At 53.6% G+C, this 15050-nt stretch overlaps 1 protein-coding gene across 1 annotated transcript in view; it reads right to left on the reverse strand.

The window, feature by feature from the left end:
- Positions 1-14805, reverse strand: part of RIPOR3 (RIPOR family member 3) — a 71822-nt gene extending 57017 nt beyond the window's left edge. Inside the window, 1 exon segment of the mRNA XM_059407221.1 lies at positions 14424-14805. Coding sequence (XP_059263204.1) covers positions 14424-14426 — 3 coding nt within the window. The 5' untranslated portion in view covers positions 14427-14805.
- Positions 14806-15050: the final 245 nt, after the last annotated feature.

A 15050-nucleotide genomic window follows, 5' to 3' on the forward strand; every position in this document is an offset into this window, starting at 1 on the left:
GCACGTGATGCTGTGGGTAAAGATGCAGCCTCAAGGTCCGTCACCAGCATGCGGCTGCTGGTCCTCCGGGGAGGGGGGCGGGCGGGGTTCCCGCCGCCTGGCCTTCGCTCTCTCCTCCTCGGTGCCAGCGGACCCCGCGACTTGCTTTACTAGAAAGTCGCAAAAGCCATGTGATGCCACCTCCATCATCGGTGACTCAACCGCGCCCCCAGACACCCGCACGCATACCCGCACACCCGCACGCTAGGCACCTGTGCGCATGTGCACACGCACGCACATACGTGCACGCACACGCGCCCGCGCATGCGCACGTACCCCCTCACGCACGCACCTTCCCGGCAGGCTCACTTTGCCAAAGCGACCGGCCATGCTGGACAAGGGTCCCGTGGTGGGGAACGGAGGGCCACCACCGCCAGAAGAAGGGACTCCTGCACTTCTGAGCGAACCGGGTAGCGGATCCTGCCTCTCCGTGTTGAGACGAGTGGAGCCCCACCGACACCTCGCCGTGCCTGTGACAGAGCCCGAAGCAGAGGACCCGGCCGCCGCGCCTGCACCCCGACCTGCCGAAACTGTAAGATCAGAGACCTGTGTTGTTTTAAGGCATTTAGTTGTGGGGACATGTGTCACGCAGCGGCGGATAACTAATCCAGCCCCTTGTTAGCTCTGTGCCCCTGACCCAGCTGCTTAAATTCATGTGTGTCCCTCGATCTCGGAAGTGGCGTAACTGGTGCACCCCCACCTTCTGGGCTCATCGTGAGGACGCAAAATGAACAAATGAAGGAATGGGACAGCTGGCTGGAGCAGTGAGATTACAGAATCAGGAAATGAAGCCCGAGGGGTCGGGCAGAGAGAGGCTGGGGGGAGTCCTCGCTGAGTAGCTGCCACAAGGCCAGGTGCTCTGCGGGAACCCCCAGGAAGGTCCCTCCCCAATGTGAAGCCCCACCTCTACCCTCACTTTGTCCCAGTGAGTTTCTCCTGGGGACCTAGACCAGTGCTCAGGGGTGCCTGGCTGGCCAGTCTGTGGAGCATGCGACTCTTGATCTGGGGGTTGTAAGTTCAGGCCCCACATTGGGCGGAGAACTTACTTAAAATAAAGGACCAGTGCTCAGAGCTGCCTGCGGTCAGGGTGCCCAGCGTTTTACCGGCCACCTAGCCATCCCCACTCTGGGTTCTGCTGTCCCTCCTTCCTGGATTATGTTCTCCATGGAGCTGCTGTTGCCCAAAAGCTGGCCAGGCTTGATGCTGTGGAGACAAACAAGCCGGCAGCCACAGCATCTGATAGCTCGAGAAACTGACCCTCGTGGGACAGCCGCAGCCAGCTGGCATGAGTACCATGAGCTGGCCACTGCTCCTGGGCAGTCAGCCCTGAGGGAGATGGGAATGGGGAGGGGGGAGGGTCAGCCTTCAGCCTTCAGCCTTCACAGGGTAACAGATGCCTGACTTCAAGTCAGAACAGACTTTCTACTTGGAGGCATGTCCAGCCTTCCCTGCCCTAGGTCTTTGTGATCCCCAAATCTGAGCTGGCCCCGCTGTGATGGCCACCTCTTAACTATCGCCGCAGTTTTAAGGGCCCAGAGATGCACACATCTATCTCCCATCTCGTCTGGGGTTGGAGCCAGTTGAGCAGAAGGGGCACAGGGACCACATGGCTGTGTCTGTCCTCCCTTCACTGCTGAGCTGGGGGCATGAATCAGACCCGTAATGTCTGCAGCCACGCACACGGACTGGCAGTCCACAGACAGCCCACCTGTCGTGGGTGGTGGCTCATGGTAACCCTAGCTCTAGCCCTCCTCCTGCGTTCTCCCTACTCAAGCTAATCCCACTTCTTGGATTCTGGGCACATGGGCTGGCCGAGCTGGGTGACAGCCGACATTATTACTGGTTTCCCGATTGTCCCGAGGGGCAGAAACTGGGAGAAACCTCTTGCACTGGGTGCGTGCAGCAAGTTAGGAGCCTGCCCCTAGACCCACAGCCAGAAGGCACAGCGCTGTTTCTCTCTTGTCCTGGCCGGCTCCTCTCTGTACCCCAGCAACCCAGCATGATAACAATGATTAGCATTCTTGAGAACTCTCTCTGTGCCGCTAGCTCAGGAAATCCCCGAACACCTCCAAGGTAGGTTCTGTTAGAATCCCTGTTTTATAGAGGGGCTGTCTAAGGCCTGGCTGGTTGGTGGGAGAGGCAGGATTTGAACCCAGGCAGGTCTGGCTTTGGGGCAATGCTCTCTGTGATGTGGCTGGCTCCTACACACTTGCTAGCCACTCTCTCAACTCTTAACATCCCCCATCCCACTCCTCTGGGGTGGGGAGGCAAAGTTCTGCAGGCTGACTTTGTTCCTAGGGAGCCCCTGATCTGCCCAGGGGCCTCCAACTTGCTCACTGGCTAGGAGAAGGCTCCTGGCTCTCTATGCCGACAGAGCATACAATTCCTAAGGCCCCAAAGCCCCAGTTGTTGGAAATTACAATCCTTCCTCATGGCTCCGAGCTCATGGCTTTGAGAAACTCCTGATTGCACACATCTCCCATTAGCCAAAGCAAGTTATTTCCATGGCGCAACACAGACGTGTTAAAGGGTAAACGGCCATACATCATCTGGCAGCCACTCATTTTTCTTTGTAAGGCTCCATTCCGGCCCACCAGGCCCCCGCTCTCCCCTGGCTGTCAGAGAAACAGCTTCATCCTTCCTGCAAAATGCCTTCGCCAGGTCTGGCCCAAGGAGTCTGGGTTTGTGGACCCAACAGAGTGAATCACTTTGTGAGCATTAAATAGCATTGTCTCGATGACGAATAGATCACACCTTAATGGACCATTTTTCAATTTGTAAGCCCAAGTCAAGACACTTAAAATGTTACCAGATGTCAAGGATGACATGTATGCGTCTGACATGCTCTTACGCGCACAAGGGTCGCAAGCTTTCTGCCTGCAGGAGAGCCGGGCACCCGTGACCCCAGGCAGAACGCAGCTTCATGTTTGCCATTGTGAAAACAAGATCCAGCCCCCCGCAACACTTCCCCTGCCTCTTTATAGCCTCTCTGGGGGAGAGGTGTCTGGAGAGAGAGGAGGGAGGTGTGGGCCAGGAGACAGCATAGCTCGAATGGCCGGGACTCGGAGAGAAAGGATGAGGACTCCAAGCCCTTGGAATGGGATTGGAGGGTCTCAAAACCTTACCAGCTTTGGAGTCAGAAAGAATAGGTTTGCTCCCAAATGTGCTATTTACCAGCTGTGTGACCTTACACGAGTCAGTTCACCTCTCTGGCCTCAAACAGAGATAATCCTAGAACTGTGGAGAGGCCTGATCCGGGGAGGGAATGAAAGCACAGAGGAGTGCCCAACACATCATTGGTGCCACATGAAGTCGGTGTGAGAGGCACTATAGGAAGGGCTACTGTTTCCCAGGGGTGGTGGCCCCCCGATGTCACAAAGTCCCATCAACCCAGGAACTTTGAGTGTGACCTTATTTCGAAATGGAGTCTTTACAGGCAGAACTGGTTAAGATGAGGTCACCCTTTGGATTGGACCCCAATCCAAAGACTGGTGTCCTTAGAGGAGGAAGAAGGCCACGTGAAGGCAGTGGATATCTGCTCATTCATTAGTTCACCTGCTCAGGCCAAGGGCAGCAGCAGCCGAAGCCAGCCCCCCAGGGCCAGCCTCCCGGTCCAGGGAGCCCTCTGACCCATTCAGTACCCGCAAACAATTCTTAAGGTTATCCCTGGATTTTCACGATCTGGATTTGCTACTATCGCTGCTGCTGAGTCATTAACGTAGGGCAGAGAGGGGCTGAAGAGAAGCAAAACCAACAGCAAAGTTCCCCCACCCCGGGTCAGAAGTGTTTTTCCACCAGGAAACCAGAATAGTTCGTGTGAGTTTGTTCACCCTTTGTCCCAGGACACAAAAATGTCAGAAATGTGCAAGGGCTGTGGCCACAGAGGGACACTGTATCTCATTCCCGAGGTCCATTTCCTGCACAGGGCAGAGGGTCAGGGTGAAGACCACTGCACAAAGTCAGGACAAGTGAGAGCTGCTGTGTGTGCCACCAGGGGCCAGTGAGCTCCCCTTTCTCTGGGCCCTGGATTTTTTATCAGTAAAATGGGGTGATGAGCCCAGATCCCTCAGATCACAGAGTAGAGTAGATGTCGAAAGTGCAGGTATGGTCCTGTGGCGCTCTCTCCTCTGTTCTCCCAAAGGGGTCAGCAGCATGGGAAATGAGTCCCCCTAACAGGGCCTCTCCCAGACCCCACTTTATAACAAACAGACTTGACACCATCCATCCATCCATATGTGTTCCCTAAGCACCAGCTGTGTGCACAGTGCTGTTCCGGTTTCTGGGAGGCTGTTTACCACCGTTACCACTGCTGATGATCAGGGTCAGCAGTCCCCACCACGTATCCGGCACTCACAGACCCTGAGCTTTGCCTCTCTTAATCCTCAAGACCCATCTGCCAGATCGTGCCATTACAACCACGTTTTTGAGAGAAAACTTAGTTCAGAGGGGGTATGACTTGCTCAAGGCCACACAGTGAGTCTGGACTCCCTTTAGACTCTGCTTCAAATGAGACATTCTGCCTGCAAGGACCCACAGCTCAGTGCGGTGAGATCTGGACCCACCCGTAGCGAGACATTCCTCATACAAGCTTGTATTTCTCACGCCTGACATGGTGTCAGACACTTCCTAGTGTTACAGCATGTTACGTCACTGCAACCTCCGAAGACCTTCCAGAGAAGTTGTTGCCATCACCGTAATCATTACCCCGCCCGAACAGAGGAGGAGGCAGAAGGGCAGGGGTTACAGGGGTGGGAGCCCTGAGAAGTTAGGACCAAACCCAGCCTTCTTGCACTTCTAAGACTCTCAATGGCCATGCCTTCTGCCTCCCCAAAGGAAGCTGGATACCACTGGTGCTAAATCAGTGCAGAGACAGTCAGGGGTGTTTGGAGTCCAGATCTCAGGAGGCTTCCTCGGGGAAGAGGATTGCAGAGGATGGGGAGAGCCTGTGTAGTGCAGATTCCCTCTCCCCAGATCCACCTCAGGACATTTTCCAGGAACCTGGGAGCTGGATGGCCTCAACCCTTTGAAACTCACCGCTTGGCGCCTCACTCCCCTGAGGGCCTCAGGAGGAATCTGTCCCGCCTGGCTTGGGGAGGGCCCGACCCGGCCTCCTGCCGGCCTGTCCGCATGCCAGGCCAGGGCTGACCCTTCACCCGCACATCTCTCATTCTGCAGGCCCCAAGAAGCAAAGTCCAGAGCCAAGGTTATCGTGGGGGTCACATACCTTAGGGGAGGGGCGGGTACACAGAGCCACAGGCTATTCAATGCAGCATTATTTGCGATCACAAAAGATTGGAACCGACTTAGAGTCCATCAGCAGGGGACTAGGTCGAGGTGCTTTGGCACAACCACACATGACTCAGGTGTCAGCGGGAGAGGGTTTTGAGAAGTAAAAGCTGACTTTTATGAAGGATTTGAGCCCCTCCCACATGCATTAACTCATTTGATCCTACATCAGTCCCAGGAGGAGAGACTGTTAGCACTTTAAAATGAGGAAACGGAGGCACCCAGGGGTCAGGTCCCTGGCCCAAGGCTCATGGCTACACCGTGGAGCAGGGGCTCGGTGTAGGCAGAGCACATCAGAACCCCCTGCCTTCTAGCCTCCCCCTTCTCCATCTCACCAGGGGTCCCTCCTCCAGGAACTCCCTGGAACCTGGGGAAGAAGAGAAAAGCTCAGATAACCTCCAGCACTTCCCAGCCCACGCTGGCCCGGGTTAGGGGGGAGCAGGTGTAATCAGAGGAGCTTGACTGAAGCCTCCTGCGTCTGCAACAGATTCCGATAACTCAGACGCTGTGGTAGCCAACTGCTCTCTACAGTCAATTACGGCCAGCGGGGCCCACTGATTATTTTTATAGCCTTTCCTGGAGTCATGACAAGGAAAACTAAACGATCCACAGGACCCCTTTCATCACGAACAGCCGGGTTTCACGGTTGGGGGTGGAGGAAGGAAAGAAAGAAATTACTTTTTTCCCCACTTTGGAGCTAATCAACAGAACTCAAGGTTGGTCGGCCAACGTGTTGGTGTTGAGAAAAGCTGTTCTCAAGCAGAACTAATTGGCAACAGAAATGGAATTTTTCCCCCCAAAAAAGTATAAACATGCTTTATCCCTGGGAATTACCCTTAGGAATAGGTATTCCAGACATGCTGTGTGCAACTGCCCGCGCACAGCCGCCCGCCTCCCATAGGTGAGGCCAGAGGTGGCCGGAGCAGGCTGCCACTCAGCCAGATCGGCCTTTCTCGAAATAGGATGGTCACAAAGGTCACTGGCCCAGAGCTGCCCAGTCTGGAATGGACATTTGTTCTCCTCTTGCCCAGCACCACATCCCTTCTCCTAGAAATAGCAGTTGGCTTAGGGTACCCCGTGCCCTGATCCCTGGACTTCCTCCCCTCTGCGCTCCAGGGATGAGCACTGGCAGATATAAGCTAATGAACGGATTCCAGGGAAATACGGGGAATAGGCACACAAGTCAACAAGAAACAAGAAGGCTGGGGACACTTGGGTGGCTCAGTCGGCTAAGCTGCTGCCTTCAGCTCAGGTCATGATCCCAGGGTCTTGGGATCAAGTCCCGCATTGGGCTCCTTCCTCAGCGTCTCTCTCTCTGCCTCTGCCTGCTTGTGCTCGCTCGCTCGCTCACTCTCTCTCACAAATAAATAAATAAATTTAAAAAAAAAAAAGAAACAAGAAGGTGGGGATCCCTGGGTAACTCAGTTGGTTAAGCGTTTGGTTAAGCGTTTGCTTTCATCTCAGGTCATGATTCCTGGGGTCCTGGGATCGAGTCTGCTTCTCCCTCCGCCACTCCCCCTGCTTATGCCCTCTCATGTGCGCGGTCTCTCTCTCTCTCAGATAAATAAATTTTAAAAAAGAAACAATAAGGTACAAAAAAGAGTATCTAATGAAGCTTCTAGAAAGGAGAGCTCCCACGATTTTAGAGGTGCAGAGAGTAACCTGCCCGGAGCCACACAGCATGGTCGTAGGGGGTCCAGGACATGAACCCAAGTCTGTAGGGTTGAAGAATTTGTGACATTTAACTCCTAGGCCCTATGAAGAGATGGCATAACCTCTGGAGGGAGCCATCTCTGGAGGGAGCCAAACAGACCAGATGCAACCCCATCTCTGCCATTTCCTACCTGTGGGATTCCAGGCAAGTTACTTAACCTCTCGGGGCGCCTGGGCGGCTCAGTCAGTTAAGCGTCCAGCTCTTGGTTTTGGCTCAGGTCATGGTCTTGTGGTTACAGGTTTGAGCCCCATGTTTGCCTGTGCGCTCAGTGTGGAATCTGCTTCAGATTCTTTCTCCCTCTGCCTTTACTCTCTCAAATAACTAAAATCTTTTTTTTTTTTTTTAAATAAAAGAGTCACTTAAACTTACTCCTCCTCAGTTTCCATATCTATGAAGTGGGGCCTTTAAGAGCCCCTCCGTTCTTGGGGTCTGAGGGTTGAATGGATTAACAGCAATACAGGTAGAGTGTGAGCAGTGAGTGTGAGCAGTGACACCTGTCACAAGCAAGGATTTGTCCCTGCCCCTAGGTCCTACCTGTGGTAAGAACCAGGTTGAGTAAAGGCAGGACCGAGCGATAGATGCTAGGAGGACACCGTCTTACATGCCCTCTCCACATTCTCCTTCCTGTAGTGTGGCCGTCAGGCTCGGTTCCCCTCCCGGTGCAGCTCTGCCACGAAGATGGGAGACATCACGAGCCTGCAGCCCGCTCAAGGCTGTTCTTAGACCTGGAGACACACAGCAAGTGGCAGCCAGGCCTGTGATGGTGGCAGCGGTGGAGATGCAGGGGAAATTCCACCCATTCCAGTGGCAGAAAGGAAGCCATCAGGCAAATGCCGCACGGTCGAGGGCACCTGTGAATTGGCAGAGCCACTGTGGAAAATAGTTCGGGGAGTGATTTCATATTGTCTGCAACCCAGCAGTCCTGCTTCCGGGTGGACGCAGGAGACGCACGCCAGCGTGTGCGTACTGGGGCCGGTGCGAGGATGCTCAGAGCGGCGCCGCCTGTGATAGCAAGCGCACCGGTGCCTGTGACAGCGAGTGCACCGGTGCCTGTGATAGCAAGCGCGCCGGTGCCAAGCAACCCGGAAGCCTCTAGATGTGGGAAACGCATGGTTTGCCACATCTGGCAGCGGGAGATGAGGAAGCACGGAGCCCTGTGCAACCACGGGGATGAGTTGTAGTGATAAATGCTTCATGAAAACAGAAGTGGCACAAGACAACTAGATCTTTTTATAAAGTTCAAAAATAAGTAAAAATAATTTACTGTTTGGGCATAAATACTTTTTTTTAGAAAAGGGAGGTTGAGATGATGAAGTTCTGCAGACAGATGTGAGGACGGCCATATGATGTTGAGAATGTACTTGATGCCACTGAATTGTATACTTGAACATGGGTAAAATGGTCAGTTTTATGTATCCTTTACCACCATTCTTTAAAAAGCCATAGAAAGGAGCACCTTTCCATGGCTCCTCGGTTAAGTCCCAGCTCTTGATTTTGGCTCAGGTCATGATCTCCGGGTGGAGATCAGGCCCCGTGTTGGGCTCCTTGCTCAGCAGGGAGTCTGCTTGGATGCTCTCTCTCCACCTCCCTCTGCCCTTCTCCCACATGCATGCACACTCTCTCCTTGTCTCTCTAAAAAAACAAACAGAAACAAAACCCAAAAACCTAAAAATAAGAAGTCATAGAAAAACACAAAATTCAAGATTGTAGCTACTGCGGTGGGAAGGAGCATGTAAGTGGGTTATAGATAGTTGTCAAAGTTCTAGTCCCCAGGCTGGGGGGTGGCTCTGTGGGGGGTTTTATTTTATAAATAAATGTGGCGAGACTGCTAGATGAAAGGGCGAGCGTGTCCTGAGGAGGTATGATTAATTCACTTCTAACCTGAGCTCTCTTTTATAAGTCTCGAGGGAAGCTTTGGAGACCAGGGATCTAACAGGGGCTGCTGGGCAAGTGAGCAAGGTCTTTGGCCTTTCCCTCTGCTATTAATCAGGTGTAGGACTGTCTGGTCCCTGGTGGGGTGGAGGGGGGTGGCATCCAGCCGTGCATTCGGAAGGTGCGTGCCTGCCCTCCTCCACATGCTCGCATCTGCAGGGCCCGTCCTCGCTCATTCGGAAGGCAGGGACGGGCATGCTCCGGACCAGGGGTGACCGATCCAGTCCAAGGGACAGCACAGTGACAGCCGCCAGGCCATAGCAGATCCCACAACAGATCCCATAACCTGCCTGACCCTCAGTATTTCTGAACACCGGTGTGGGAGATGGTGTTGTTTTACCAGCCCTGCAAGCCTACCTGAGACAGACAGGGGCTGAGCACAGGAGCCACTTGAGGGGTCCAGTCTGGGCCTGGGCTGGTTTGACAGCGCGTCTGATGATGTGTGCGTCTGCTGACTCTCACCGTCCTGCAAATGAACGGCCACTGCATGTGTTGACACATGCATAGAAGTATGGCATTCATAAATGAAATGGAGTCCCTGGCTAGAGATTCCTGGTGACCCCAATTCACAGTTCTCCCAGGAGGTCTGACTGCTCTGTCACTCTTGGCAACAAAGCAAACCAGGTATTTCTTCAAGTTTTATTGAGTGCCTACTATGGAATAGAACACTGAACATAACAGGCAAAAAAAGTGTGTGTGTATACACATACACCTGTACCCTCAGGAAACTCACATTCCGGTAGGGGACATTTAAGAAAAGAAAAATACGGGGCACCTGGGTGGCTCAGTGGGTTAAGTGTCTGCCTTCAGCATGATCCTGAGTTCTGGGATCAAGTCCCACATCAGGTTCCCCACTCAGTGGGGAGTCTGCTTCTCCCTCTGCCACTTCCCCTACTTGTGCTTTCTTGCTTGCTCGCTCTCAAATAAGTAAGTAAATAATATTTAAAAGAAAAAGTAAAGGAAAAAAAAATATGCCAGATGATGGTAAGTGGTAAGGAATGAGCCATGTGGAAATCTGGAGAGGGAGTGTCTCAGGCAGTGGGGAAAGCCAGTGCAAGGGTCCTGAGGCAGGACTGTGTCTGGCACAATTGAGAACAGCAAATGTGGCAAGGGGGAGAGCAGGGGAGATGAAGTCCAGATCTTATAGGACCTTGCGGTCATGGTGAGGACTTAACCTTTTACTCTGGGTGAGGTGGACCTAGGACTGGGGAGTCAGGAGGGTGTTCTGAACAGAGGAGGAACAGGATCTGATTTCATTTTAACAGGACCCCGCTGGCTGCAGATAGAGAACAGACCATCACAGAGGCAAGAGAAGCAGACACCAGTGAGGAGACACCTGTAAAAGCCCAGAGAGAACTGGCCTTATGGGCCAGGGCGAGGGGAGGGGAGGGGACAGGAATAGGCCAGCTTCCAGACACAGGTTGAAGGGAAAGCCAGTAGAATTTCTTTTTACTGAAAAGTAGAAGCAGTTGGGTTCTACTTGGGTTTTGGGGTCAAGAAAGTGTGCGACCTGATTAGAAAATAGAGATTTGGTTATCAAAATAGATCCCCTCTTCCAACCTCCTGGGACTTCTGATATGCAGGCATCGAAAGGAAGGTTTTAGGTCTCCATGAGCCAATATGGATGAACACTCAGGATCTATTATCAAGTGGAAACAGGAAGATGCAGAATAGAACATATAGAATCCATATTTGAAAACTAAAATTAACCCAAAAAATGCAAAAATGAGTGAACAAATGGTCTGGAGGAGTAGACACCTGACTCTTACTGGGTTGCTTGGGGTGAGGGCCACTGAGATTGAGACTCAGGATCACCCTTCTGAGCACACAAAATAAAATAATTATAAAACCCATTTATAATTGTTTTTAAAAGTGCTGTGAGCATGGCTCCATTCTCGCCTTCCTAACTGTGCTGCTCTGAGCCAGGGTCCCCACCTGGGCCTCTGCCTTGGCCTCGACCATAAGAGACAGAATTCAGGAATGAGAAATACTTTCCTCTGCCGCTCACTGGCTTGGGAGAACTGGAAAGGGCCCACCTGGCTCCCAGGGTTTCTAAAAATAGAAAGTTGTCTTAACTTTCCTATAGATTTGGCTTAGCTGCTCCTCCTGCTTGTTCCAAGATGCCGTTTCTATTAGAGAGTCGTGCTCTGCACATGAAAATAAAGTACGGCAGGAGCAAGACCTTAAGTGGATGAAATTAACCAGGAGCTGCCCGACAGGTCACCGGAAGTGCCCCCGCACACAGAGCCAGGCAAGGTGGTGAGGGAACCCCGGGCCGCCACTGTCCACGCTGGGGCCCAGAGGTGGCCTGTGGAGACAACAGCTCCTGCCCAGCCCAGTCTCTGTATCCGTTCCATTGCTCAGAACGGGAGTGAGGAGTTGGGCTGTGGGTATGTTTTAGGCAAGAGGAGGAAACTGAAGTATTTGTGTCCAGGCTCAGTACCTGGAGTTTGACTCCCTCTGGATAAGGACCAAAGACGGTCCATGCCAGGGTTTCTGAGACCCTGGGCACAAGCGTATGAACTGTGGGACCAGTGGTGTGCTGGTGAATGTTAGCAGCAGGCACTCCAGGAGAGAGCTTGTGTGTGTGTATACATGTATGTGCGTGCATACGTGTGTACACATGAATATATGCACACAGATGCACACTTGGGTTTATTATAGATTGTACTGGTATAAAGGGTGTGCAGCACACAATTTGCAAATAAAAACAAAATTTACAGTACCCCGTTGGAAGTTTCATATATACTCAACTGAGTCACACGGAAAGGGTTTGTTGATTTTGGCCCCCAGCCCTTGTATCTGTAGTCAGCCCACACTTAGAAGTGACGAGCGAGAGTGGCTCGAGGCTGGTGCGGATTTTCCTTTACCTTAAGGAGTCAGACAAAAGTGACACAACAAAGTGCAGGTTGTCAGTGAAGGAAACCTGCGCCTTCATTGTGGGGCTCTTCACAACCGAACAACCACAGATGGGGACAGTCTTACGTTTCATCTTCATTGTTAACTTTTCCTGTCTTTTCCCTCAAATCTAGGCAATCAGCAAAACAATAAACCGAGCCCTGCTTCGTCCTGTTACCAGTTCCCATGGTATAAGGGCTCCCACGGGGGCCAATTTCCGGGGCCACCAACCCGGGGTCACTGCACGGGGACTCGGGGAGAGATACACAACAGCGGACTATCAGGTGGGCTTCGACCAGGCAGCGTGGACAAAAGTCACCTTGGGAGCCTCGAGAGCAGCCAGATATCCTTTCAGACAGGGAAAGGGATGAGCAGTGAGTACTCATGACCTTTGTAACATCGTTGATTTAATTAGAAGTCTGCGAAATTTAATTTTTAATGATGGCTCTGCTTAGCAACTCATTCACCACATTTCTGACAGTCTGACCATTGGCTTTCCAAAGCCGGGACGAGCTGTGTCCAGCACACCACGGTGTAGGGACCACGTGGCACGGATTGGGGAAGAAGCTGGTCCCTCCATCTCTGCCCAGAGCCCAGAGCAGCCTGGGCACCACAAGGCGGGGGACACGAGGGGCTCTGCTCTGAGAGTCTCAGGTAGGCGGAGGCCGGAGGCTGGAGGCCGGAGGAGGCCAGAGAGGACGAGCAGGCAAGAGCCCAGTTTGTGGGCTCATGTGAGATACCCCTTCATCTGCTCCCCAGAAAGAACTGGGGGGTCCTGGGGGTGGGTGCTGAGCTTCTGATGCAGAGTAGGTACGGGCCACCTAGTCAGCACGCATTTGGGTTAAATCACTCCCCATGAAAGCAATCCATTTGGCCCCTCAGAGGCCCACAGGGCCAGAGGCCTGGGATGGCTGATGTCAGCAGTGAACCCCTCAGTCCCTTTTTCAAGCCCACTTGCATGCCCCCTCCTCCAGACCTTCCCTGATGGCAGGGCTCACGGGAGACCGTTGTCTTCTCTTACTTCCTGAGAACTTCAGTGCCCTCCAAGCAGGCTCTCGGAATTTTAAGAATTACACAGAGATTTTAGAGTTTCCTAAAATAGGAAAGGGTAAATTAAACCCTTCATATTATAGGTGAGGAAACAGAGGCCCAGAGATGGAAGGTGACTTGTAGACCCTTGAAGTGTCTACAAGAAAAATCAAGGCCAGAAGTGGGTAGGATGACCAGTCGTCCCAGTGTGCTCAGGACTGGGGGAGGGGTGGGGAGTGGTGGCGCCAGGACCCCCACTCAGGTCTCGACTCAAGCCCAAGGCAGAGGTTCTGAGCCAATCCCCTAATGGAAGGGAGGCCTGCGTCAGTACAGAGCTGCTGCGGGGTGGAATTTTCCAAGAGGAGAGAAAAGCGACCACATCTGGGTGCCGGGATCTCCAGCTCTGCCCAGATGCCTGGCACCAAGGGATTTCCCACCTGCCTCGGTCCTGCTGTGTGCTTCCCGGGCCTCGGATGTAACGTGCATCCTTCTCCTCCGTGCTAGGGAGACACTCATGGACTCGATCCGCAGCTTATCTGGCTGCTGCTGCCACAGCTGTGGGGCTGCATATGCAGATAGCCTCCAATAATATTAATACGTGATTCCCCCCTGGGGAGGCGTGTGGAAAACTCTGTATGTGTTTCACAATTCTGTTTCATCCAGAGGAGCAGTGGGGGCCCAGAATGATTTGAAACAGATTTTTGGAAAAGCAAAATATAATTGGAACAAAACCTAGTAGAGGCATGTGCCACTCTTGCCACGCCCAGCTCCCTCCACCCCTGCCTGATGTTAACCCTCTTCTCCCATCCTGGGGAGCCTCTGACAGCAGGGAGGCGAGCACAGCACATGGCATCCGGCACTGCTCCTTCCAACCAGGAGCCCCTGCCTGGGACGCATGCCCCCACCCATCCAGAGGTGAAGACCGCTCAGCCTGTGGCTGCCTCTCTCCAGCCTCTCTGCCTACATCCCACAGGTAATCCTCCCCTGGACGCCCTCTCCTCCTGCACCCCTGCTTCCTGCAGAGATCATGGAATCAGAACAGAATACAGACTACTGGAAGTGGAGAGTTTAGGGCAAGTCAAGTCAGAAGGGCAAGGACCTAATTCTGATCTCTGCCACTGAAAAGCTGTGTGACCTTGGGTGAGTCACTTCACTTCTCTGAGCCTCTGTTTGCTCAGATACCAGGAGGGTACACGTGCCCCTCTGAAGGCTCATGGGGATTTCCTGAGCTAGAGCTTCATAAATGCCTAGCACAGTGGCATATGACAGATACACAAGAAACACAGTCACAGTAAAAGCCCCTTAAAGAGCCTCTGTTCCAGCCACTCCATTGCAGAGATGGACAAACCGAGGCCCAGGGAGGGGAGAGAACTCGCCCAAGACCACACAGCAAGCCCCCCCTATCCCATTCCCCCCTCTCTGGCTCCCTTCTCCTGGGGAGCTCCAGGCTGGAGTGTGAGCAAGGGCTCGCCTCCTCACACCTCACCTCCCTCTAGCGTCTGGTCCACACGCCAGAATCACTCACCATCCAGCAGGTACAGGCGTTCAGGCTGGGGCACGCCTCCTCCTCCAGGCCGCCTGGCTTTCTCTGTCGCTGAGGTGAGCTGTGACCCTCACCCGCTGCATCTGCATCGGCGCAGGGGTCGGGCTGAGGAAGTCCTTCCAGACTAGCCACTCGGAGGCTGCTCACAAGGAAGCCACTGTCCCCTGGTCTTCTTTGCGGTGCTGAGGGCCAGGGGACATTGCACTGCCGGGCTCTGATAGCGCAGTCGGCCTCTTATCTGGCCTGTGTCCGGGTGTAGGCGGCCGTGGAGCCGGGGTTCCAGGAAGCCGCCTGGGGCCCCCCGGGCCGGCCCGCGCTCCCCGGATGCTGCCTGCTGCTCTGGACGCGGCCGATTGCCCGTCAGTGTCACTGAGCTCTGCCAGGGAGAATTCCATGCGGCCCCCCGCAGGCGGGGCCCCCACCCCCTCACGTCCCACCCCCCACTCCCATCTTGGCAAGGGGACGGGAAAAGGCAGCTAATTTCAAGTCCGCACAGCGCTTGTGGTCGTGTCCTGAACTCTACGATTAATCACAGAGCATCTGATTTCTGCTTCTCCTCAGAGGGGGGTGTGGGGACGCCTGGAAGTTTCTGTTTACTCCGTTCTTCGT

This window comes from Mustela nigripes, chromosome 7 (assembly GCF_022355385.1).
Source record: "Mustela nigripes isolate SB6536 chromosome 7, MUSNIG.SB6536, whole genome shotgun sequence".
Taxonomy (NCBI): Eukaryota; Metazoa; Chordata; class Mammalia; order Carnivora; family Mustelidae; genus Mustela; species Mustela nigripes.